At 38.7% G+C, this 24947-nt stretch overlaps 13 protein-coding genes and 2 non-coding genes across 15 annotated transcripts; 7 read left to right on the plus strand and 8 right to left on the minus strand.

Annotated features, from left to right (window-relative positions):
- Positions 1 to 80: 80 nt before the first annotated feature.
- On the minus strand, positions 81 to 2501 carry ERB1 (ribosome biogenesis protein ERB1; the record flags this gene model as incomplete). Its single annotated transcript, XM_033912467.1, has 1 exon — positions 81 to 2501. The coding sequence occupies one exon, from the start codon at positions 2499 to 2501 to the stop codon at positions 81 to 83; it is 2421 nt and encodes an 806-aa protein (XP_033768358.1).
- Positions 2502 to 3219: 718 nt separating this feature from the next.
- On the minus strand, positions 3220 to 3293 carry SPAR_Mtrna10V. Its single transcript has one exon. It is a non-coding gene; the product is annotated as a tRNA-Val (tRNA).
- Positions 3294 to 4761: 1468 nt separating this feature from the next.
- Positions 4762 to 4867, minus strand: SPAR_Mtrna11W. Its single transcript has one exon. It is a non-coding gene; the product is annotated as a tRNA-Trp (tRNA).
- Positions 4868 to 5044: 177 nt separating this feature from the next.
- On the plus strand, positions 5045 to 5659 carry FAR3 (Far3p; the record flags this gene model as incomplete). Its single annotated transcript, XM_033912468.1, has 1 exon — positions 5045 to 5659. The coding sequence occupies one exon, from the start codon at positions 5045 to 5047 to the stop codon at positions 5657 to 5659; it is 615 nt and encodes a 204-aa protein (XP_033768359.1).
- A 138-nt stretch (positions 5660 to 5797) lies between these two features.
- On the minus strand, positions 5798 to 8350 carry STB2 (Stb2p; the record flags this gene model as incomplete). Its single annotated transcript, XM_033912469.1, has 1 exon — positions 5798 to 8350. The coding sequence occupies one exon, from the start codon at positions 8348 to 8350 to the stop codon at positions 5798 to 5800; it is 2553 nt and encodes an 850-aa protein (XP_033768360.1).
- A 409-nt stretch (positions 8351 to 8759) lies between these two features.
- On the plus strand, positions 8760 to 11429 carry STV1 (H(+)-transporting V0 sector ATPase subunit a; the record flags this gene model as incomplete). The annotated part of the gene is made up of 1 exon (XM_033912470.1): positions 8760 to 11429. One exon carries the CDS (start codon positions 8760 to 8762, stop codon positions 11427 to 11429), a length of 2670 nt encoding a protein of 889 aa, XP_033768361.1.
- A 122-nt stretch (positions 11430 to 11551) lies between these two features.
- BUB2 (Bub2p) lies at positions 11552 to 12472 on the minus strand (the record flags this gene model as incomplete). Its single annotated transcript, XM_033912471.1, has 1 exon — positions 11552 to 12472. The coding sequence occupies one exon, from the start codon at positions 12470 to 12472 to the stop codon at positions 11552 to 11554; it is 921 nt and encodes a 306-aa protein (XP_033768362.1).
- A 263-nt stretch (positions 12473 to 12735) lies between these two features.
- On the minus strand, positions 12736 to 13665 carry AAC1 (ADP/ATP carrier protein AAC1; the record flags this gene model as incomplete). The annotated part of the gene is made up of 1 exon (XM_033912472.1): positions 12736 to 13665. One exon carries the CDS (start codon positions 13663 to 13665, stop codon positions 12736 to 12738), a length of 930 nt encoding a protein of 309 aa, XP_033768363.1.
- Positions 13666 to 14217: 552 nt separating this feature from the next.
- On the plus strand, positions 14218 to 16131 carry FET3 (ferroxidase FET3; the record flags this gene model as incomplete). Its single annotated transcript, XM_033912473.1, has 1 exon — positions 14218 to 16131. One exon carries the CDS (start codon positions 14218 to 14220, stop codon positions 16129 to 16131), a length of 1914 nt encoding a protein of 637 aa, XP_033768364.1.
- A 320-nt stretch (positions 16132 to 16451) lies between these two features.
- SEN15 (Sen15p) lies at positions 16452 to 16898 on the plus strand (the record flags this gene model as incomplete). The annotated part of the gene is made up of 1 exon (XM_033912474.1): positions 16452 to 16898. One exon carries the CDS (start codon positions 16452 to 16454, stop codon positions 16896 to 16898), a length of 447 nt encoding a protein of 148 aa, XP_033768365.1.
- A 46-nt stretch (positions 16899 to 16944) lies between these two features.
- SAM37 (SAM complex subunit SAM37) lies at positions 16945 to 17955 on the minus strand (the record flags this gene model as incomplete). The annotated part of the gene is made up of 1 exon (XM_033912475.1): positions 16945 to 17955. One exon carries the CDS (start codon positions 17953 to 17955, stop codon positions 16945 to 16947), a length of 1011 nt encoding a protein of 336 aa, XP_033768366.1.
- A 213-nt stretch (positions 17956 to 18168) lies between these two features.
- Positions 18169 to 20202, plus strand: RNA14 (cleavage polyadenylation factor subunit RNA14; the record flags this gene model as incomplete). The annotated part of the gene is made up of 1 exon (XM_033912476.1): positions 18169 to 20202. One exon carries the CDS (start codon positions 18169 to 18171, stop codon positions 20200 to 20202), a length of 2034 nt encoding a protein of 677 aa, XP_033768367.1.
- A 262-nt stretch (positions 20203 to 20464) lies between these two features.
- ARG7 (glutamate N-acetyltransferase) lies at positions 20465 to 21790 on the minus strand (the record flags this gene model as incomplete). Its single annotated transcript, XM_033912477.1, has 1 exon — positions 20465 to 21790. One exon carries the CDS (start codon positions 21788 to 21790, stop codon positions 20465 to 20467), a length of 1326 nt encoding a protein of 441 aa, XP_033768368.1.
- Positions 21791 to 22492: 702 nt separating this feature from the next.
- On the plus strand, positions 22493 to 23215 carry RIM9 (Rim9p; the record flags this gene model as incomplete). Its single annotated transcript, XM_033912478.1, has 1 exon — positions 22493 to 23215. The coding sequence occupies one exon, from the start codon at positions 22493 to 22495 to the stop codon at positions 23213 to 23215; it is 723 nt and encodes a 240-aa protein (XP_033768369.1).
- A 160-nt stretch (positions 23216 to 23375) lies between these two features.
- On the plus strand, positions 23376 to 24878 carry AEP1 (Aep1p; the record flags this gene model as incomplete). The annotated part of the gene is made up of 1 exon (XM_033912479.1): positions 23376 to 24878. The coding sequence occupies one exon, from the start codon at positions 23376 to 23378 to the stop codon at positions 24876 to 24878; it is 1503 nt and encodes a 500-aa protein (XP_033768370.1).
- Between the last annotated feature and the right edge of the window lie 69 nt (positions 24879 to 24947).

Here is a 24947-nt window from a genome sequence, read left to right on the forward strand (position 1 = left end):
GCTGTAGAAAGAGCCTGGTTTTAGTGTTTAATTTTTTCTTCTAGGGCGTTATTATACAATATCTACTTCTAATTATTTATCTATGTGGTCCATAAACGAGCCGTATTATCAGCACCGGCAGAAAATAGCCAAGCTTCCCTTGGATGCCAAATAGCGTCGAGAACACCCAGACTATTCATTACTTTGTGACCGGTTAGTTTCTTTAGTGGCACAATCATTGGATTTTTCATCATGTCGTCATAAACAGTGGCATGGAAAACATGTATGGTACCGTCATCAGCGGCAGAACTGAATAGAGGTAACTTTTTGTGAAAATTCACACTTCTGACAGCTTTATCATGATATCTTAGTGTTTTGTATGGCGTGCTAGCCAAATCCAGGTCGTGCCACAAGACTCTCTTGTCAAACGACGAAGCAATTAAATTATCGCCTCTTGGGTGAATATCGATTTTAGATAACCAACGGGCACCAGGCAACAGTTTCTTTACTAATATTTGTTGAGATAAATCATAAATTCTGACATATCTTTGGGAACAGACAAACAATTGAGGTTTGAAAGGATGGAACTTGGCATCCATAATAATCCCCTTCGATTTTCTGAATGGGGATTGGGTCAAATGCTTGGAAACTTGGTGAATCAAAACAGAAGTGTTACCAGAATCAGGTTGGACGGTGACGAAATAATCACCCTTTCTATGCCATGAAAGCCTTTTTACAGTTTTTTTACAAGAAATAGTGATACAAATATCTCTTTCTAGTTGCTTTTGAGAAGGTTTGTTCCACTGGGCTACTTGTTTTTTTACGGCATTCTTAGTAGATTCATTTTCACCATCTTCATCGTCATTACCATCCTCATTGACTTCTAGGTTAGATTTTTTAACAGTACCAAAAGTATCGTAGCCGAAACCATCTTCAATCTTTGTTTTGCCGTTATTTTCAATATCGTAACCGAATATTGGTGGTACTATTAGATGAATATTTTCACCAACAGCAACTGCGAGAATACCGTTATTAACGTCAGGATTCCATTCAATGCATTCAATATGGTCATCTGGGTTTTCATCGCCATCGACCAAAGTTGTTCTATAAACTTCCCTACCAGTTAAAATTTCCCATACTCTGACTGTTCCGTCATCAGAGCCTGTTGCTAGCCATAATCCAGAAGGATCAATGGACAATGTACGTACTTTCCCCTTGTGGCCAGCGTATACCGTTGAGCAACGAATAGGGAAAGGTCTCAAATCCTTAGGAGAGGGAAGTTCTGGGATCAAAGAATTTGGATCGATATTCAATTTGTTTTTACGGACACGAGGCGCTAGATACAAATCTAAAGACCTTTCAAATCTTTCTCTAATAGATTCGCCGTAACCAGGGACCTTTCTTAAGGCAGAATACTTTTGAGGCAAGAAGTTTCTTTCTCTTTCACTATATTCAGTATTTTCCCAAGCCTCTTTTTCTTCAGGCGACAAAAGATACTCTTCGGGTGGATTGTAACTTTCTTCATTAGTTGGTGGAGGTAATTTTGGTGCTCTTAGATGCATCACATGATCATTAGTTTCAGTAGAATCACCCCATAAGTCGTATTGATAGTCTTCGGTTTTCTCCTTCTCTTTTATTTCCTTTAATTTTTTTGGAGGAATAATACGGCCTTCTCTGATAGCTCTAACAATTTTCATAACTCTTTTGGCTTCATTTTTGGATGGAACAAATCTTCTTTTTGGTTCCGGAACAGCAGTTAATGGCATAACTTCTTCATGTCTCGTGAACCAATCGATCAACGGCTCGTATGGATTTATACTATCATCAGTTTGTTCGTTCCTTTGTATTTTAGAAATAAGTTCCAGTTCTTCTTTCGTTAAGTTCAAACTTGAACCTGAATTCTTGTCCAATAACCCAGTCCAGCCTTCAGGTAACTCGATAGACTCCAACAGTTGGTCTAAGGCAGAACCCTTAGCAGGTCTCATGATTCTTTTGCCGTTGATATCGTATCCAATATGGGGCATTTCGTCGTATGCAGAAAGTGGAATATTACCAATGGTATTTTGCGTTTCGGCATCACTATCATCGCTATCATAAACTGGATTAATTTCAGGTTTGATAACTCTATCACTACCATCTGCATATTTTGAGTAAATATTCGGATCGGCGATGGTATGTAATTTTACGCCTGATAATTTGTCTGTTAAGGAAGTTGTGTCGTCTGAAAACTCAGAGCTGTCGTAGTCCTCTTCTTCCTCACCTTCCTCTTCGGCGAGTAGTTTGTTTAATTCGGCATCTGAGTCGTCATCGGAATCTTCTTTGGTTTCTCCATCAGATGACGATTCCTTTTCTTCAACAGCAGACTCGTATTCTTCGTCGTCTTCGTCACTCTCGCTTGCTTCCGCATCGATCAAACCATTAACGGATAAAAGGTTGTCCTCGTCTTGCTCGACATCAGATTCTTCATTAGCTGCTCTCTTTTTTGAGATCTTTGTCTCGATAATTCTGTTGTCCTTTGCCATTGTTGACCTAGTCGTATAATGTCAGGACAGAAGTAACACAACACAATACTTTTACTGGCTACAAACTATATGTGACTGAATCTCAATGTGTAAATTTTAAGCTCATCGCAAAACCAAAAAAAAAAAATTTTCAATAATTTTTCACTAACTTAAAAACGAAGGGGGTAACCCATAGGAGAGTTATTGGGACCTAGAAGAACGAAATCGTGACATTTCAAATCTATCAAATCAGCAATAACATACCAGCGATAAGCACATTGTCCTGTACTCAGTTCTTCCTCGTATGCTCAATTCCATGTACTCAATACTGTTCTTACGGGTAAAAGAATGCCGCAATTATATGGCTGTCAAATCAATTTACATAAAAGATGGAAAATTGTTGTGCAGCTCTGACAACATTTGTTGTCTTTTTTGCTGGAAACTTCACAAAATACCTAAAAATGTAAACTCTTAATAACGATGTTGGAAAACTAGTGAAATCGGTCATTATCTTCGGTGACATTGATTTTTATATTTTTTTTGTCATTTATAGTTTAGTTTACAGAACAAGACTTCTACACTCTTCCAGACTACAGTTAAAAGAAACAAGATAAAACAAAAAAAGGAACTAAGAAAAAAGAAAATATAAGCGAAGAAGTTAGTCACTACACATTAAGCAATGCTGATCACGTAGTGGGATGAATCAGAAGCTTGACATACAGATCAAAAAATTAAAAAATGATTTCGCCCAGGATCGAACTGGGGACGTTCTGCGTGTTAAGCAGATGCCATAACCGACTAGACCACGAAACCAACTTTTATTGAAAAATGTTTTACTACGGGCTCTAGTAATACCGAATGTCTTGACAATCCTAAAGTCGTTTAGGAGAGTGACTTGTTGTCAGACTTATTATTAACGTGATTCACAGAATGTTACTTATTCTATATAATCTATATAAGATCTGAATCTAACTAAAGGGTGGAAGCGCGGAATCTCGGATCTAAACTAATTGTTAAGGTATTTATACGTTTGGTTGGTTTGGTTCATCTTAGGCACGTAGGTTGCCTAGTATACTCAATCTTGTCTGTTTTGGAACTATTGTTTCGTACGTGTTTCATACATGTTTTATGTCTAGGTTGGTAAATCTAGTAATGCTGAGGTATCTCATTTTGAGATACAACAAAAAATGCAACATAGTGAGCTTACCTAACAAATAATTAAAGAAACATCAGATCTAAACTTAAGCTTGTTCTTCTATTTCTATGTGTTGCAATGAAATTCTTGTTGGAATGAAATTCTAATATCATCTATTTAATATTATATTATAATATGCGGTGCAAGAGGATGGCATAAAGATTGAGAAACAGTCATCCAATCTAATGGAAGCTGAAATGCAAGCATTGATAATGTAATAGGAAAATGAATGACAACATATAAAAGGAAAGAAGATAAGGTAATAACACTATGTAGAACTATCGATTCCCTTTGTGGATTCCTATATCCTCGAGGAGAACTTCTAGTATATTCTGTATACCTAATAGTATAGCCTTTAACAACAATGGAATCCAAACAATTATCCAATTATTCACTTGATTCTCATCATGGAATACTACTACTTTGAACTGTGCGGTCTTCGATCGTTTCAGATGTAGTTAGCGATTACCCTTTTAATTAATTGCTAATGTTTCACCTGCAACATAGTCGTAACATAATCGTTACTGTTAACGTGTGCTATACTGTTTCAACCATGACAAAAAAAAATTCAACGCAGCAGGGATTAGTTACTAAGTGTTAAAAGACTGTTTAACATAATTATCGGCCTATATTCCTATGCGATTTTGTTGACGATTAGGTCGTTAGGTTGTAATTTTATCAAGAATAACAGTAGATCTTGATTTTATCCAAACAGCGCCATTTTACCTAGTATTATATAAAATCGCAGTTGAAAACCGCAATATCCGTGATTTCTCCCTTGCGCTGTGTATGGTTGGTATATGTTCTGACAGCCCGAGAGGCGATTGATTACTGGCGCAACGGCAGGGTATACAGTGGATAACCCACTCATTGCTCACATTTTACACAGCATTCTCAAAAGAAATGTTGCTTGCCTTCTAAGTTTAGTTTTTTCTAATTGTAGCCATTAGTTTGGAATATTGAAGATATAGATAACATGGTCGCAAGGCTTACATAGGCAATTAAAAGATTAGCGATCTGATTACACTATACACTCACAACCGGTAATTATCGACGAAAATATCAAAAATGCCACAAAAAATAAATTGAAACGGACAGGAATTGAACCTGCAACCCTTCGATTGCAATCTTATTCCGTGGAATTTCCAAGATTAAATTGGAGTCGAAAGCTCTACCATTGAGCCACCGCTTCAACTTTTGTTGAATTTAACGGATGTGTTTAATAACATAACCAAGCCGAAATAGGGGTACAAAATCCCGGCTGGCAATCGGCGATTAATGAAGAAAGTTAAACCATGATTAATTATTTCGTGCTCATTTTTTCCATTATAGGTCGAGGCAGGACAGTATCATATAGCGATTTGCAAATATGAACAGTGGTGGTAGTGACAGTTTTGATTATCTTCTTCAATTGACAAAAGCCTTAAGTGCAGAGTGTCGGGCTAATAGACAAGAGACCGATCGAATAGAGCTATTACTAAAACGCCTTGCCAAACAATCAGGAATATCTTACGATAAATTGAGCAAAAATATAATCCCGGATTCATGGAAAGATAACAGGTCCCAAACAGCACCTCCTCCTACAGAGGAACAGCGACTTATTAGCGAAAATTTTAAACTCATATACGAGATTGAAAAACAAGAGTACTTCAATACAAAGGCTCTTGCGCTAATTAACAACATAAATGAGCATTTTTCGTACATTAAAAACTTTATCGACGAACAAAACTCAATAAGAGAACGAAATGTTGTTGCATTTACATCAGAGAAGCTTGATGAAAGGAATAGAAGTCTTCAACAAAATTACAGGTCATTAAAAACAGAAAATGAAGAAACAAAAAAAAAATTGCATACAGTTGTTGAACAGCTTGAAAAACTGCTGAAAGAAGTAGATTGGGATCGTATACCCAAAAATTCCAGAGACTATATCCGCTTTAGAAAACAATTAGAATACCTACAAGATGCATACCAGATACTAAAATAGTTTACCACGGATCGAACAAAATAGTAACCAAGCATGAAATAGCAAAACTTTGAATGCATATATATATACATTTAAGATATGTATAAGAACGGATGAATGTTTAAGCCCCTTTTAGAAAAATGATAAGAATATACAGAATCATATTTGTATTCCTCTATCATCATCATTGGCATTACTGTGTAGAGAATTATTACCAAACAACCACCTGAACCATCCCATCGTATCATCCTTTAATTCTTTGAAATAACGGCGACTTAACATCTTTAAACAGAGAGCCTCATAGGAGGGGTTGCTAGTGGTCATCAGATCATTTACGCACTTTTCATATTCGTCTTTATCACTCTTGGGGTCTATTGCGGAGCATATACCAGTTTTACCCTGCCCCTGTAGAGAGCTTTTTAAACCAATCAATTTAGAGTCAAACTGAGCAACACTACTTTCAATATCTCGTACACGAACTTCCAATATCCTCATATCATACTTCAATCTAGATGATAGGGAATTCAACTCTTGCATCTCATGGAGAAGAAGTTGTTGCTTATTATCAATGTCTTCAAACCTCCCCTCGAACACTTTTGCACCATCTGAATACTTCTTATACATCTCCTGCAATTTTCTATATCTTTCGTTAAATTTAGAGTACTGAGCAACAGTTCCCTCTTTATTCAATTTACCCATATAATGCTCGTCCATTTCTTGTATGTGTTGCTGCGCTTGGATATCGTATTTCATTCGCAACAAATCTCTAGCTATTCGAACAACAGATGGATCAAATGGTAAATCCCACTTTTCCACTATGTTTTGCACTGTAGAAGAAGAGTTGCATCTATATAAACGAGATGACTTTTCTTTCAGCTCTGAAAGATCTTCATAAATATTGTCGTGCGTGCGATCTTTGCAATAGGGAAACGAATTTCTTCGGTAATATTCTCCTTGATATAATTTGTTGATGCCAAAATTATAAGCATATTTGGTATTATCATAATTTGGGAACATTGACGACACAGTTGCTGATGAGGGCATAGCATTGATTCCCTCTATGTCTTCAGATGTATCAAAACTGGAAGAGCTAACCTTCTTCGAGGGGTGCTTTTGAGCGTATGCGATTCTTTCTAAACGAGCTTTTTCTAATAACATATCCCTTTCTCTTATCTGCCTGTCAGGATCACCTCTCTGATAGTTAAATCTAAGGAATTCTTCATTAGAAATATCAGTACAGCATTTTCTTGGGTGACCCTTACCTTTCCATAATAGTCCTACGGACCCCCCATGAATATTATGAATAAGTGTATCTAAATCTGTTGTAAGGATTCTATGTGACAGATTAATAGGGTTGCCCTTTCCTATAATGTCCTGTACGGTTGATGTCACCATTTTTTTGAGTTTGAAAATGTCTTTGCTGGAAACCTTCGCTGTCACTTCAAAAAGTTTCTCCAACGTTCTTGGGTCTAAATAAACTCTGGATTTCCGTTTATTCAGACCATGCTTTTTTTGGAAATTATAAATACCTTGAAAGAATCCAACTTCATCAAAGGGATCCTTAGAGGAAATGCAATTTTCTATCATCAATTTGAAATAGCAACAAAGGATCAAACTAATTAGGCCAGCTACTGTTGTCGGACCCAAAGTGCACTCATTTTTTGGCTTTTCTGTACCAAGGTACAATTTCCCATAAGTCTCCCACCATTCATCTATAGCTCGCTTAGTATCCTCACACAAAAGACCATCTGTCTGGTAGTTTTTATGTAATAAATTAAAATAACTCAACGAGATTTGAATCAGAGTTACCATCTCCACAACGGGTGACTTACTATCAGTATTCCGATTCTTCGAGTTTCCAAACGATTCGTATTCTTCCTCGGGTAAACGCGGTTGTTGCTGTTGAATCATTTGGGGATATTGTGCAATAAAACCATTTGTAGGGATTTTGAACAGTTGTGAAAACTTATCAAGCGATGCCATAGTTGGAGGGCATAATAGGTTTGCTGACCTCCCCCCACAGTGCAAGTTTTTCAAGTCAAAATTAACCTCAAAATCCTTCCAGATTGTCCTCAAATCTCCACATTCCACATGCAACAGGTTCAAGCCAAAGGACACACCTGATAAATTGGTAATGAAAAGAGTGCCCTTTGGTGTAAATTTTGGCAGTGCAAACTCGATCAACTCCTCAAAGTATTGCCTAAATCTCCCAGGCCACATACTCGTATCCTTTGGCAAAACGACCCTGATTCCCGATATTGTATCTTGAGTATTTCCTGTATATGACGTAATCAATGTTGACAAATTCCTACATGCCACCCATTGTTCCACTATGTATATTTCAAACCCATGTATGATAATCTCTTCATAAGTTAAATCGGCATAGTTGCCCAAATCCAACAAGAACAGAGCCCTAGAATCTGGGAATATAAAACTGTCGAGCGGCGGAAGCTGGCCCATGGTGTCATTTCTTGTCAACCCAGCCGCTTCCGAATCATCCGAGTGGCCATAGTAACCACGACCACTATTATTGGTTTCTTCATTGTTCACTTCGTCGTAATAATCATCACTTGCATCTTTTTGATCACGTTCTCCAAGGAAATTATCATCAAGTACATCCCTGGTGGACTGAGTTCCTTCTAAATCCTGCATACGCTTTCCATCAAACTGGCCAGCTTTCTCTCCTGTGGCAATGTTGTCCCCCATAACCATACATATTCTGCGATAGATGCTTTTGGAGGGTCCAGTTCAACGTGTCCCCTAAATATCACTTTCAGATCACTATGGCCTCTGAAATTCCTTATTATGCGGGTAGCGGGGCTTATTTTTGTTTCTCAAAATAGAGGTGTCCTTTTTTGCAATTTCTGTTTATGTAGTCAACTGCATAGGTAACTAAGGAAAGGGCATAGGTCCACGAAGGTTATTGGAAATTCAGTGTTTGCATCAATAGAAAAGTAGCGCACACTTCTTTATTTCATTTTGCTTACAGTTTCGTACTACCTTTTGCTTTTGCTCGCAAACAATATCCTCGTGATCTCGAGACATACACTAAGGTGCATATCATAGTTTACAAGGTGACACATCTTTTCTCTTTAAATTTCCTCGAGTTTTATGAATAATTATGAATCAAGAAGAAGCTATTTTCCGGTCAGCGGACATGACGTACGTCCAACTGTACATACCGTTGGAAGTTATAAGAGAGGTGACTTTCTTGCTAGGGAAAATGGGTGTCTTTATGGTGATGGACCTCAATAAAGATTTAACTGCCTTTCAAAGAGGTTATGTTAACCAGTTGAGGCGTTTCGATGAAGTGGAAAGGATGGTGGGCTTTTTGAATGAGGTGGTAGAAAAGCACGCCGCGGAGACCTGGAAATATATTCTACACATTGATGATGATGGAAACGACATTGCTCAACCTGATATGCTGGATCTAATCAATACTATGGAACCTCTATCGTTAGAGAATGTTAATGAAATGGTGAAAGAAATCACTGATTGCGAATCCCGTGCAAGGCAGTTAGATGAATCTTTAGATAATCTCAGAAGTAAATTAAACGATCTTTTAGAGCAAAGACAGGTAATATTCGAATGCTCAAAATTTATTGAAGTCAACCCAGGGATTGCTGGAAGAGCCACAAATCCTGAGATTGAACAAGAAGAAAGGGATGTGGACGAATTTAGAATAACTCCAGATGATGTTAGTGAAACATTGAGCGATGCTTTTTCTTTTGATGACGAAACACCGGAGAATCCAGGCGCCCCGAGGAATGATATCGCTAGAAACCAATCAGTCGAAGATCTAAGCTTTTTGGAACAGGGATACCAGCATAGATACATGATTACAGGTTCCATTAGAAGAGCAAAAGTGGACATATTGAATAGAATTCTGTGGCGGTTATTGCGTGGTAACCTGATTTTTCAGAATTTTCCCATAAAGGAGCCATTGTTGGAAGGTAAAGAAAAGGTTGAAAAGGACTGTTTTATTATCTTTACTCATGGTGAAACATTACTCAAGAAGGTTAAACGTGTCATAGATTCTTTGAATGGTAAAATAGTCTCTCTGAATACTCGTTCTAGTGAACTAATTGACACCTTAAACCATCAAATAGACGACTTGCAAAGAATTTTGGATACTACCGAACAAACTTTACACACAGAACTGCTTGTTATACATGACCAGCTACCAGTATGGTCTGCCATGACGAAAAGAGAAAAATATGTCTATACCACGTTGAACAAATTCCAGCAAGAATCTCAGGGTCTAATAGCCGAAGGCTGGGTGCCTTCTACAGAATTAATCCATTTACAAGACTCATTAAAGGATTACATTGAAACGTTGGGTTCTGAATACAGTACGGTCTTTAATGTGATCCTAACCAATAAATTACCACCCACATACCATAAAACTAATAAATTCACTCAGGCGTTCCAATCGATTGTGGATGCATACGGTATCGCAACCTATAAAGAAATCAATGCTGGTTTAGCCACAGTTGTCACTTTCCCCTTTATGTTTGCCATTATGTTTGGTGACATGGGGCATGGTTTCATCTTATTTTTGATGGCACTATTTTTGGTGTTAAATGAGCGTAAATTTGGAGCAATGCGCAGAGATGAAATTTTTGACATGGCATTTACTGGCAGATATGTTTTGTTGTTGATGGGTGCATTTTCTGTATATACAGGATTGTTGTACAATGATATCTTCTCCAAATCTATGACAATATTCAAATCAGGTTGGCAATGGCCTTCCACTTTTAGAAAAGGCGAATCTATTGAGGCAAAGAAAACTGGAGTTTATCCGTTTGGATTGGATTTTGCTTGGCACGGTACAGACAACGGACTGCTTTTTTCCAACTCTTATAAGATGAAGCTGTCAATTCTAATGGGATACGCACATATGACTTATTCCTTCATGTTTTCTTATATCAATTACAGAGCCAAAAACTCAAAAGTGGACATAATCGGTAACTTTATTCCTGGCTTAGTGTTCATGCAATCAATATTTGGTTATTTATCATGGGCAATTGTGTACAAATGGTCCAAGGATTGGATTAAGGACAATAAACCAGCTCCAGGGTTACTGAATATGCTAATAAACATGTTTTTAGCACCAGGTACCATTGATGAGCAATTATATCCCGGACAAGCCAAGTTGCAAGTTGTACTATTGCTTGCAGCACTGGTTTGTGTTCCGTGGTTATTACTATATAAACCTTTGACATTAAGAAGGCTAAACAAGAACGGCAGTGGTGGCAGGCCTCACGGATATCAAAGTGTCGGCAATATTGAGCATGAGGAACAAATAGCTCAACAACGACATTCGGCGGAAGGTTTCCAAGGAATGATAATCAGTGATGTTGCCAGTGTTGCGGACAGTATTAATGAAAGCGTTGGTGGTGAACATGGGTCTTTTAATTTCGGCGATGTCATGATTCATCAAGTAATCCATACCATTGAATTCTGTTTAAACTGTATTTCTCACACAGCATCATATCTACGTCTTTGGGCGCTATCATTGGCACATGCGCAACTGTCCAGTGTTTTATGGGACATGACCATATCAAACGCTTTTAGTTCTAAAAATTCAGGGTCACCTCTGGCTGTCATGAAGGTGGTTTTCTTGTTTGCTATGTGGTTTGTGTTAACCGTTTGTATCTTAGTTTTCATGGAAGGTACTTCCGCGATGTTGCATGCACTACGTTTGCATTGGGTGGAGGCAATGTCCAAATTTTTTGAAGGTGAAGGATATGCGTACGAACCCTTTTCATTTCGTGCAATAATAGAATAATAATCTCAAATTACTGTAAATTTCTCATGTACCCACCGTTTTTTTCGTTATATTTTTTTACACATACAGACATATAAACGTTGTAGAATTAGACGATAAAATATAATATTTCTTCACATAGTTTATGGTATATATATGTCTGGATCAGTCAAATGGTCTACCAATAGGTCGTAAATTTGAGCCGGGATCTTAGCGATGAATCCGACCCCCAGCCGAATGATCTCATCAGCGTCAAAATCCGGGAACTGTCGTAATAAATTGACAGGAGAATCTGATTTGAAAACCTTGGATCTCATTTTCACTAAGAATGCCACTACAAAGAGAATATTCATATGGAAGCCATATGCAAACATAAAATCCCACAGTTTGATGACCTGGTCAAGTGGCTTATTGCAACTGGATAACGTGAGTATCGAAGGCATACCATAAATCTCTGCTGTAAGCAAGTTGTCCGATAGAAACTTACTCAGCTTTGGGTCAATGATTCTGAGCGAAATATCGAGTAGTTTAGCGCCGTTCTGGGCGCCATTTAGGTTCTTAGTCAAATACGTCGGTATTATTTCATAACAAAGTTTAGTGAAAAGTTGGTACGCCATTGGCTCAGAGGGACATGAGTAGAGTAAAGGAGCTAACAGCACATTCATACCCTGCACGTAAGTACTCACAGGGATGCGACTAAAATGGGTTTTCTGCCTTCTTTGCTGTGTTTGCCAAGCAAAGCAGGACAAACATCGGATGAGAGCATCCTCCGAGACCCTATTCCTAAAGTTCGGATCCGTTTGGAAAGTCCTGGATGTGTCGTTCTTGATTTTTTGATAAATAATCGTGGAAGGTGGACCCAGTTTTAAGAGGGCAAGGAAACGTTGCGTAGACGCCTCCATGGAGGTTTGAGAGAGCACCGTCCACACGTAACATCGCGTGCGCTGCTGCTGTTTATCTTCAGATATGGGAAGCCCTTCACTGAGTATGAGGTAGCGAAGTTGAGACAGTGAAGAATGCAGTAGCAGGGCAGGATTTGATATGAGGTCTTCAATTGAAGTCATCCAGAAAGTAACAAGTTTAAAAATCAGTTGTCCTTTTACTGTATGTTGTTAGTGTTATCATTATTATTATTTTTTTTTCCATAATTTTAACTTTACGTAAACGCTCCCTTCCACGCGGCGTTTACCGGATTGTAAGCCATAACTGCGAAGAAGAAAGCTCTTCAGTCATTATAGCACTAGATATGTAGCAAGGAATGAATATGTATATAGTTAGCAAGAATATGTAGAATTTGTAGTATTTATTTGTTTATTGTTTTCATAATTCACTTGAATTTTTTACCGAACATTATCAGTTGCAACTGGTCGTACAATGAGATGACACCAGCAGCGGCCACTCCTCTAAATATATTTGCACCACAGCCCTTGAACAAGGAATAGACGCCCTCTTGTTGGACGATCTTTCTTAAGCAGTCCAGAGCACCATCGTACTTAATGGTCTGGCCCGAAGTCATCATCATTCTTCTTCTCACGGTATCCAAGGGATACGACGCAGTCGAAGCACCCATGGTGATGACCCAACCCAACAAGAAAGAGGCAACAAAGGATCCTTCAAGAGCTCCCGTCAAAAGCACAGGCTTGAAAGAATCGTACAGACCAAAGTACAGACCCCTGTACACGATGATACCTAGCACTGAGGGCACGAACCCACGGTACAGGCCCAAAAACCCGTCCGTTTTCAGCGTCTTCTTATACACGTCTAGCAGTCCACTGAATTGTCTTTGCGAGGTCGACTTGGACCCCCTAGCGTCCGCAGCAAGCCGTGTCCTTGCGTAATCCAATGAGTATACAAATAGTAGCGATAAACCACCAGCAGCTCCACCAGAAAACAGGTTCCCAGCAAACCACTTGGCGTACCCATCCCGCTCTCTGTCATAACTCAACAACGATTTAATTTTGTCTTTGAAGGCAAAATTCAACGCCTGCGTGGGGAAATACCGGAAAACATTGGCGGTGTTACCCCTCCAAAACGACACAATACCTTCATGAGTCGCAGTCCTCTTGAAGCAGTCCACAATTCCCAGGTACCGTGTGTCTAGTGAGCCCTGTTTGAGCATCTCTTCTTGATTCTGCATCAATAGTTTCACCCGTTCAATGGGAGCGGCACCCGTCTTTGCAATGGCAGCAGAAACGCCGCCCATGAGGAAGTCTACACCGAAGTGTGACTTCTGAGTCTGTGTTTCTGTTTGAGACATTACTGCTGTAAAAAGGAAAAATAGGAAAGAATAACAGATACGAAAATCCGTGCTGCCTTCTTTGCGATAATGCCTTGGCTTGCCTATTTTACAGTTGCAAGAGTAATATCATGTTCATACCGTTTCGGGGCCCAATAAATGACATTCTGCGAGAAAAAATGTCTTTCTCCGCCCGACAAAAATAAGCTTTGCTTTCCGGGTGCGAGTCAGCCCGCCGCGCCTGGGGTGGTCCCTACAGTACGCTGAGTCGCCGATAAAGACCCTCCGCCCAGAGCTAGGCGAGGCTGACTTAGGCAGGCCCAATAGGCAAGGCACACCTACAAAAGTGCACCCATTTGCAGGTGCTCTTATTCTCGCCAAAGCGACAGCAAATGAAGGATGCACTTATACGGTCGATCCCTCGAGGTAGTGTGCCAAGGCTTCGTGCATGTAGTGTGATTATACATATATATAGCAGGTCATACTTTAAAGCTGTTTTTTTCAAGCGATGAGCAGGTAGAGACAACGAAGAGGTTCTCAGTGTAAGGAAGGGCAGGAAAAAATTAGAACTAGATGACTAACACTCTGCTCTCTGTAGCCGTTTTGCTTTTCTCAATGCTCTCGCTGGCACAAGCGAAGACGCACACATTTAATTGGACCACTGGCTGGGACTACAGGAACGTCGATGGGCTTAAGAGTCGTCCCGTGATCACTTGTAATGACCAGTTCCCATGGCCAGATATAACGGTCAACAAGGGTGACCGTGTGCAGGTTTACTTGACCAACGGAATGAACAACACTAATACTTCTATGCATTTCCACGGTCTCTTCCAAAACGGGACCGCCTCTATGGATGGTGTGCCCTTCTTGACTCAATGTCCTATTGCTCCAGGAAGTACTATGCTTTACAATTTCACCGTGGACTACAACGTGGGTACTTACTGGTACCATTCGCACACCGACGGTCAATACGAAGACGGGATGAAAGGTCTCTTCATTATCAAAGACGACGATAGTTTCCCCTACGATTACGATGAGGAACTTTCTTTATCGCTTAGTGAGTGGTACCACGACCTGGTCACAGACTTGACGAAGTCGTTTTTGAGTGTTTACAACCCGACAGGTGCTGAGCCAATCCCACAGAACTTGATTGTTAACAACACGATGAATCTGACATGGGAAGTTCAGCCGGATACAACGTACCTTTTGAGAATTGTTAACGTCGGTGGATTCGTGTCTCAGTACTTCTGGATTGAGGACCATGAAATGACCGTGGTCGAGGTCGATGGTATTACTACCGAAAAGAACGTGACAGATATGCTTTACATTACTGTCGCTCAGAGATATACGGTCCTAGTTCACACCAAAAACGACACGGACAAAAATTTTGCCATCATGCAGAAATTCGATGACACCATGTTGGATGTTATTCCAAGTGATTTGCAACTGAACGCAACTTCGTACATGGTCTACAATAAGTCCGCTGCACTGCCCACACAAAATTACGTGGATTCAATTGATGACTACTTGGACGATTTCTATCTACAACCGTATGAGAAACAAGCCATCTATGGTGAGCCAGATCATGTGATTACCGTTGACGTTGTCATGGATAACTTGAAAAACGGTGTGAATTACGCCTTCTTCAATAATATCACCTATACTGCACCAAAGGTCCCCACCTTAATGACCGTTTTGTCTTCAGGTGATCAAGCGAACAATTCAGAAATTTATGGCTCAAACACACACACTTTTATTTTAGAGAAGGACGAAATCGTCGAGATTGTGCTAAATAACCAGGATACAGGTACCCATCCTTTCCATTTACACGGTCACGCTTTCCAAACCATCCAGAGAGATCGTACATATGACGATGCCTTAGGTGAAGTTCCTCACAGTTTCGACCCGGATAACCACCCTGCCTTCCCAGAATACCCAATGAGAAGAGACACTTTGTACGTCAGACCACAATCCAATTTCGTCATCAGGTTCAAAGCCGATAACCCTGGTGTTTGGTTCTTCCATTGTCATATCGAATGGCATTTGTTACAAGGGTTGGGCCTTGTCCTCGTGGAAGACCCCTTCGGTATCCAAGATGCCCATTCCCAACAAATTAGTGAAAATCATTTAGAAGTTTGCCAGAGTTGCTCTGTTGCTACTGAAGGTAATGCCGCTGCCAATACATTAGATTTGACTGACCTAACTGGTGAGAACGTCCAGCACGCCTTCATTCCTACCGGTTTCACCAAAAAGGGTATTATTGCCATGACATTCTCTTGTTTTGCCGGTATTCTTGGTATTATTACCATTGCGATTTACGGTATGATGGATATGGAAGATGCAACCGAAAAGGTTATTCGAGACTTGCGCGTGGACCCTGAAGTCTTGATAAACGAGATTGATGAAAATGAAGAGCATGAGGTAAACGAAGATCGTCACTCCACTGAAAAGCATCAATTCTTAACTAAAGCCAAACGATTCTTCTAATAAAAGGAGACCATGTGTTTTACAATCAACTAGTTTTTTTTTTAGACAAGGGTTCCAATACATCCGTATGTAAAGTGAATGTCCTTGCCTTAATATTACATAGACATATACTTAATAATTCTACTACGTTTTAAACTTATAAATGCATGAATCTTTTGTTAATCTTGACACTGGATCCCCATGTAAGTCACAATGCCGATACGTGCAACTTTCACTTTTACCTGATTTAAAGGTCCAGTTAGTTTTACTTAAAATCTCTTCTAAACGAAGGGTTGTGACGGGTTGAAAAAAAGTGAAAATGAAAAAGTCATCTCAAATCCATGAATGATATAGCAAACTATCATAGAGGAAATACATTGAGAAAGTTGAAGAAAATTAAAATGGCAACAGCAGACATTATATCCCTGGTAAAAAATAATTTACTCTATTTCCAAATGTGGACGGAAGTGGAAGTTTTACCGGACGTTTTACCATGGAAGGGAAACAGCTTGAATTTACTTAGAGGTCGTCCTCCTCACAAGTTGAGCAATGATACAGACACAGAAGATGAAGATAGCTCGTCATCGGCACAACCAACAGAGTTTATATTACCTATCAATATGTCACAGTACAGAGAGAATTTCCTCACTTTGGAATGCTTGAGCAAGGTTTTTACCCACTTACGCAGTCCATCTACTGAGAGAGTACTGCTGGCCATAATTAACGATGATGGTACAATTGTTTACTACTTCATTTATAAAGGAGTACGAAAACCGAAAAGAAATTGAAAGAGACAAAATCAAGGACATTTTTTGCATTTTTTGTGTATCTTTATCATATGTATTTACAGGCTAAATTGTATAATGACATCACAGCGTTCCCTTGCTCCTTAAATTGAGGATCTCTTTGCTCCAAGTTATTACTAGACTTATGAATGAATACATCAATTTTGTTAGATGTATTATTCACAAATTCACTTCCAAAAGTTTGTTCCAACTTCGAACGAATGCGCTTCCCATCAGGTAGGCTTAACTGAACGTAAATGTTTGCGAAGAAAAGGATATCGGGGAAAAGTATTACAGAATCGTCCAGTTTTTTACGGACAGCTAGCCAATTCCTGACGAAATCTTGTAATCTATTATCGAATTGAAGATTGTATTTCACTTGTTGTAGATCTTGCTTGCCCTTAATTTTGTTCTTATGCGCAATTTTGAAAGTCTTCGATTGTGCGAGTTGCGACGCAGACTCCATTGCTTTACTTTCTACAAATTCTTGATCATCCTCAAGGGTCAGGGAGCCTATAATCTCCTGACAATTTTCACGCGCTTGCGATCTCAATTGCAATGGCGTATTGTACCACATAGGAAAATACAATAATTTTGAAAACAATTTCTTGGTATATTCATTGTAATTTTTGGTGTTCAAAAAAAGTTGGTAGTCCGTTAGTCTAGACATTTCGATATCAACAAAATTCAATAGGGAATACTCCAGAAGGTGATCCTGCTTTCCAGCAATTGCCATAGTTTCCTCATCATTCGTCCTTTTCTCATATTTGCTAGTATGTCTATTTTTACGTAAAAATTGAACGATATTCACATAGCCAGATACTTTCATCCCATCATCTAAGATCAATACTGGTAGTTTTCCATCAGGCGATAGGTCTGTATTGTTGGAGAATACAACCTGCAATCCCGTAACCATATTCTTTGCCTCTTCTGAAGCACATAACTTGATGAACCATACAAGCGCGATGCTCTCAACTGAAATCAAAGATGCTTTGCCATCCGTTCCCCATAAATGTACACTACCGTTAATCATTACCGACCCAATAGCCTTCTTTTGCATTTATTTGATCATAAATTTTCAGCATTAAATGGTAGCCTTCTGAATAGCTTATTTGTTATTCGATTTTACACACCGTTTAAAATGATGATTATCATGACAAAAATTGTCGATTGAAGTTGCCATATAATAATCAAGAAGAAAAGAGTACCTTGTGTGGTGAAAATATACTCTACGACACGAGAAGAGAGCAAAATAGAGGGTCAAACAAGAGATATGTCTAGCTCTACGACTCCTGACTTATTATATCCCTCTGCGGATAAAGCTGCAGGGTCTAGTGACAATATACATGGAGATGAATTACGACTTAGAGAAAGGATTAAAGACAACCCCACCGATATTTTATCTTATTTCCAACTCATTCAATATTTAGAAACTCAAGAGTCGTACGCTAAAGTGAGAGAAGTATACGAGCAGTTTCATAACACATTCCCGTTTTATTCACCTGCGTGGACTTTACAATTGAAGGGTGAATTGGCAAGAGATGAATTTGAGACGGTTGAGAAGATTCTGGCGCAATGCCTTTCTGGTAAGTTGGAAAATAATGACCTATCTCTTTGGTCAACATATTTGGACTACATACGCAGGAAAAACAACTTAATCACCGGTGGACAAGAAGCGAGAGCCGTTATTGTCAAGGCATTCCAATTAGTTATGCAAAAGTGTGCAATTTTTGAACCCAAGTCATCCTCTTTTTGGAATGAATATCTCAATTTCTTAGAGCAGTGGAAGCCATTCAACAAATGGGAAGAGCAACAACGGATTGACATGCTCAGGGAATTCTACAAGAAAATGTTATGTGTTCCCTTTGATAATTTAGAGAAAATGTGGAATAGATACACTCAATGGGAACAAGAAATAAATTCGCTAACAGCCAGAAAGTTCATTGGTGAATTATCGGCCGAATACATGAAAGCCCGTTCCTTGTACCAAGAATGGCTGAATGTTACTAATGGATTGAAAAGGGCATCCCCAATCAATCTGCGCACAGCAAACAAGAAAAACATACCACAATCAGGTACATCAGACTCAAACATTCAGCAGTTACAAATTTGGTTGAATTGGATAAAGTGGGAAAGGGAAAATAAATTAATTCTTAGTGAAGATGTGCTATCACAAAGGATCAATTATGTTTATAAACAAGGTATTCAATACATGATATTTTCTGCTGAAATGTGGTACGATTATTCAATGTATATATCTGAAAATTCGGATCGACAAAATATCTTATATACTGCGTTATTAGCTAATCCCGACTCACCTTCTCTTACATTCAAATTATCCGAATGTTACGAACTGGATAATGATTCTGAAAGTGTTTCTAACTGCTTTGACAGATGTACTCAAACTTTGCTATCGCAATATAAGAAGATTGCTTCCGATATAAATACGAGTGAAGACAATAACACAGGGAATGAACAAGAGATGGTATACAAACAAAGGGAAAAATTAACATTCGTATTTTGCGTGTATATGAATACGATGAAAAGAATATCGGGACTGTCCGCAGCACGTATTGTATTCGGTAAATGTCGTAAACTGAAACGTATATTAACACATGACGTCTACGTGGAAAATGCATACTTAGAATTTCAAAATCAAAATGATTATAAGACAGCTTTTAAGGTTCTAGAACTGGGTTTGAAATACTTCCAAAACGATGGAGTTTATATCAACAAATACTTAGATTTTTTAATATTTTTAAATAAGGATTCACAGATCAAAACCTTATTTGAAACATCCGTGGAAAAAGTTCAAGATTTAACCCAGTTGAAGGCAATATACAAGAAAATGATAAGTTATGAATCCAAGTTTGGCAACTTAAACAACGTTTATTCTCTGGAGAAAAGATTTTTTAAAAGGTTCCCCCAAGAAAATTTAATTGAGGCTTTCACAAGCCGTTATAAAATTCAAAACTCAAACCTAATAAAGAAATTAGAATTAACCTATATGTATAATGAAGGAGAAGATAGTTACTTTTCTTCTGGAAACAAGAATGGTGATCATGGCTCTTCTAATATGAATTCGTCAGATAGGAAGAGATTAATGGAGGAAACTGGAAACAATGGAAACTTCTCCAATAAAAAATTCAAGAGAGACTCAGAGCTTCCAACAGAAGTCCTTGATTTATTGAGTGTCATACCAAAACGTCAATATTTCAACGCCAATTTGCTTGATGCACAGAAATTGGTTAATTTCTTAAATGATCAAGTAGAGATTCCAACAGTCGACAGCACCAAATCTGGTTAACGATACGTTAATACATAGGTATATATGCATATATATATACCAACCCATCTGGTATAGTGGGGAAGTTCTGTATGATGTAGTCAAATAAAAGCGGCGCGTCAGGGCAGTCAACGTACGTTATATATAAATGAAAAGGTAAAAAATGAATTCTTTCTAGGAGCTGGCGATAGCCAAACTTCTTCAGAGGGTACGGCAAACGTTACATTTCTGTATTTATGTAATAATGCTCATAAAAGAGAGGTTAAAGAGAATGTATGTGATTCTATGAACGGTAATCACCGTTAATTGTTACATATTCATGTGATAAATCACAAGTCCAAAATTGTGCTGTCTGATCACCGGTGCCTAAGTCGACAGACACTTCCAAATCATTCAAAGCCAATATTTCAGAAGCTCTTGCTTCGTCAATCTCTAATTGTGGCACACCATTAACAACGAGCTTCAGCTCACGAGGCTCAGAATTGTCAGTAGCAATAAAGCTAACGTTGATCTTATCGACATCTAGAGATTTCAAGTCATTCAACTTTGCATACCCGATGGCGCATAAGATTCTTCCCCAATTGGCATCTTGCCCATATAATGCAGTTTTGACCAACATAGAATTCGAAATTGATTCAGCAATTGTTCTAGCATCTTCGAAGTGCAACGCATTTTTAACGTCAACAGTAACAAACTTTGTCGACCCTTCACCATCGCGAACAACTAACTGGGCCAAGCGCTGAGCAAATTCCGTGACCTGTAATTTTACTTGTTCAAAGTCTTTAGAGCCTTCGTTGATTTCTCTAGTATCAATAGCACCATTGGCTAACATACAAATTGTATCATTGGTGCTCATATCTCCATCTACTGATATACAATTAAATGAACGGGTAGTGGCAAAGGTTAGCATTTTCTGCAACGCCTTATTTTCGATAGGAAGATCTGTAACTATAAAACCCAATAAGGTAGCCATATTAGGACAAATCATGCCTGCACCTTTGGCCATACCCGTCAAAGTATACTCAGTACCACTAGGTAATTTGAATTTAGATGTAACCAATTTTGGAAAAGTATCAGTTGTACAGATTGATTTGGCCACGTTCAACCAAGAGTTAAAATCGCTGCCGAATTTTTTTTCTCCAAAAATCTTATTGATACCAGTACTAATCTTGTCCATCTGTAGTCGTTGTCCAATAACACCTGTAGACATGACTAAGGTGGAGTTTTTTTGACCAATTTTATCGTTAACCAAATCGATCATTACTTGGGCATCTTTCATACCGAGATCGCCTGTGACTGAGTTAGCACATCCAGAATTGACTACAATAGCGTTGATGTTTTTACCACGGGCAGCTTCAAGGACCTTCTTCGATGTCAATACAGGTGCAGCCTTGAATTTGTTGGTTGTGAAAACAGCTGCTGCAGTCGAAGGACGAGATTTATTTGTATTCAAGATTACTCCCAGGTCCAGGCTCCCGTTTTTTTTGACTCCAGACGCAGTGTAGCCTACTTCAAATCCCTTAGGAAAGGAGCCCGTCTTGGGCACGTATAATGCATACTTATCTATAAGCTGTTTCGAGCGTTGCAGTAATGCTGGTGATACTCTCATGGTATGCTGAATTTCGGACCTCTTCAAAATGAAAGAAATAGAAGTAGTCTCTGGTACTGGTCCCAAAAAACCGTTACTTTTATGTGACGAGCTGATGTAAAACTTTCATATATTCGACGACTAAAGAAGCTGGCAGCGAATTACGCAGTGAGTCATCCTATCTATACATCGCATTGGAAAAAAGACCTTCGCCAAGAAAAGACCGTCAATAACGATTGATGTGCACTCCAAGTCAACACTACTATCCCTGCAACCCTCAATTTGGGTCCAATCATGGCTCTGATGGATCGCTACTCTCAGAATTCCGTCGTACAGTGTTGGGGGAAACTCAAGAGCTTTCTGTTTTACTAAAGCATACTAACAAAGTATAAGATAAATTTTGCTATACAACGGCCAAAACACATTATAATTTTGGTATTGTCACAATTTACTGACGCGTCGAAAGCAGACCAGGTTTGCAACGCAGCATAGTATAAACTGTGTACAAAACATGACTCCTTTTTATCTCAACAAGTAACTGTCAATTTATTATTGCCGAATTTCGCCATAGTTTGATTTTCCCCAGCGGCGCGCGTAAGCATAACCAAAGAAACAATGTATACAGGATGGTGATGGGCGTTGAGAACAAGGGAGAGGGTAAAGACGTCTATCTAAATAAAGAATTCGCACAGTTGAGGTAGGTTGAGTGAAGCAAAGAGGAGCATGGTTTGCATGATCCACATTGTGGTATTTTTGCTAGCAATCACAACCATCTTTGAAATACTTCCGCTGATCACGGTCCCCGTGACCAAGTATCTATCGTTATCGTCGTTCAGAAATCACTACTATGGACTGTTTGGATGGTGTGTACGTGGCCCAAACCGAGAGTTGATGTGTACGAAAAAGAAGATAGGATATGATAGTACAGATGTCGATTCCTCTGGGCATGTCTTGACGCTGCCATCTAACTCGAAAGTGGTCGTCTCCAATTTATTGGTGGTTCACCCGATCTCATTGGCATTCACTGGAACGCTATTAATCTTGGCAGTGATCATCATGGTAACACCGCTGGGGGATTCGCCTGAGATGTTGTTGTTCACGGCGCTTTTTTCGCTGCCAACGTTCATGCTATGTCTTTTATGTTTTTTGGTAGATATTCTTCTTTTTATCTCCAAATTGGACTGGCCGGGCTGGCTAATGTTAGCCGCTACTATTAGCGTAGCACTTTGTTGTTCTATGCTTTGGGTCATGAGAAGAGTTGTGTCAGTTAAAAAATATGAATCGCAACAATCGATCGCGCATGCCTGCTCAATGGAACAGTACTCAATTTCAGACATCTGCCTGAGTAAACAAAACGGCAATAGCTCAGAATGTGGAGAAGTCACTCCAACGCATACAGATAGTATAGTCGCCCCAGAAGTCACATATAGAGGGTTCATTGAATAATTTACACCATGTGTCATTTCGCACGTAATATCGGTTTGCCAATCGGCTTCCAAGTATTTGTACATTTTTTTTCTTCCTCTACCACTACTTGTTAAGGGCCTTTGAAATGATTACTACAGTGTAAGGAATCAACAAATGAAGGAACGACTGCTTCATTAGAATGCAATCTCGAAAATGGTATCCCGTACTTAAAAAGACTTCTCTACTGGCAGAAAGTCAAAAAATCATTAAACACGCAGACAAAGTTCCTCATCCAGAAGAAATAATTCACCCATTTTATCAACCAACACCAATTGAGCAATTCACCGCATGCACTACAGAATACAACCCTAGCCTACTTGATGGCAAAAAGGTTGTTCCGTCACTCATAAAGCACCCAGAGAGCCTAAAGACTATACTAGTCGATAGCAAATTAAAGTTTGATGACATTAGGGGTGTGAATAGATGGCTGATCGAGTTTACTGCAAAACAACAACACCAACAAAATATGGTACTTAAGCCCACAAACAAAAACCTTAAACCCTTTCACGTTCTCCATTTGTCTTCTGCCGATATCACTAAATTATCGGGTCTGAAAAATGCATTATCAAACATTAAAGATACAGATGACTTGCAATCCAGTGTCGAGTCTCTGAATAGTGAACTACAGGTCATTTTTGACCGCGATAATAAGCAGACTAAATTATTTTGCGAAGACATACTAGCTTATCTGATAAAACACCACGGAAACTCGAGCGAAAAACTCATATTACTAATAAATCTTACCGAGATACAATTATATTCACGTTTAGACCAAATGAAAGCCATGGGCATTATTTTATATCATATTCTTTTCAAAATGGAAACAAATAAAAATTTGCCGTACAGTGCTAATTTGGTCACCGCATTAGAGGACCTATTGGCGGCAACCAACAACAGATTTTTTCCTAGGCGTTGTGAAGATTCATTACACCCAATAATAATTGAACAACTATTATCATTTTTCATCAAAACTGGCAATTTGGATGAGAGCAAAAATTTTCTGGGCCATTTGATAAAGAAGGGTATTTTACCGGACGCTACTATCATTAATAGATATCTGGAAGAAGTTGACGCTCATTTTGGTAAGAGCACCAAGTTTTTTGATATAAAATCCAAATTCGCATTCATAGCAGATCTTGCGCCCATAATAGGAAATCATGGAATAATAAACCTGTTTAAGTTTTTGATACCTATGTGCAGACATTTCGACGAACTATGCTCTTTGCTAAATATTATCCGAAAATCCAATAACTCAAAACGGGCCATGGATAGCACTCTCCCCATTTTTATCAGAAAAGTATTAACATTTACCAAAGACCCAATGATTAACTCGGCAAATTTATCTACAGTTTTCAATTCAATGACCCTAATATATGAGCAGAACATGCCCAGTGAGTTTGTGGAGGAATTTATACTATCTTTTGCACTTCAAGGAAATTACACTATGATGGCTCATATGATAGATACATATGAGATCAAATTAAGTCATAAATATCAACTACAAATTATTAAGGCTCTAAAAAAGAGTGAGAAAAATCACATAATTAAGAATACCGGTGCTGTAGGCTATAATAAAGATTACAAAAAGTATTTCACCGAGAATTACTTAACATGCGCTGAACAGAAAGCTTTATGCCCATAAGTCATATATTCTGAGAAAAAGGAACATAAGTGAATCTCACTGGAACGGGAATTACCCATTCTGCGCAAA

Source organism: Saccharomyces paradoxus, chromosome XIII, assembly GCF_002079055.1.
Source record: "Saccharomyces paradoxus chromosome XIII, complete sequence".
Lineage (NCBI taxonomy): Eukaryota > Fungi > Ascomycota > Saccharomycetes > Saccharomycetales > Saccharomycetaceae > Saccharomyces > Saccharomyces paradoxus.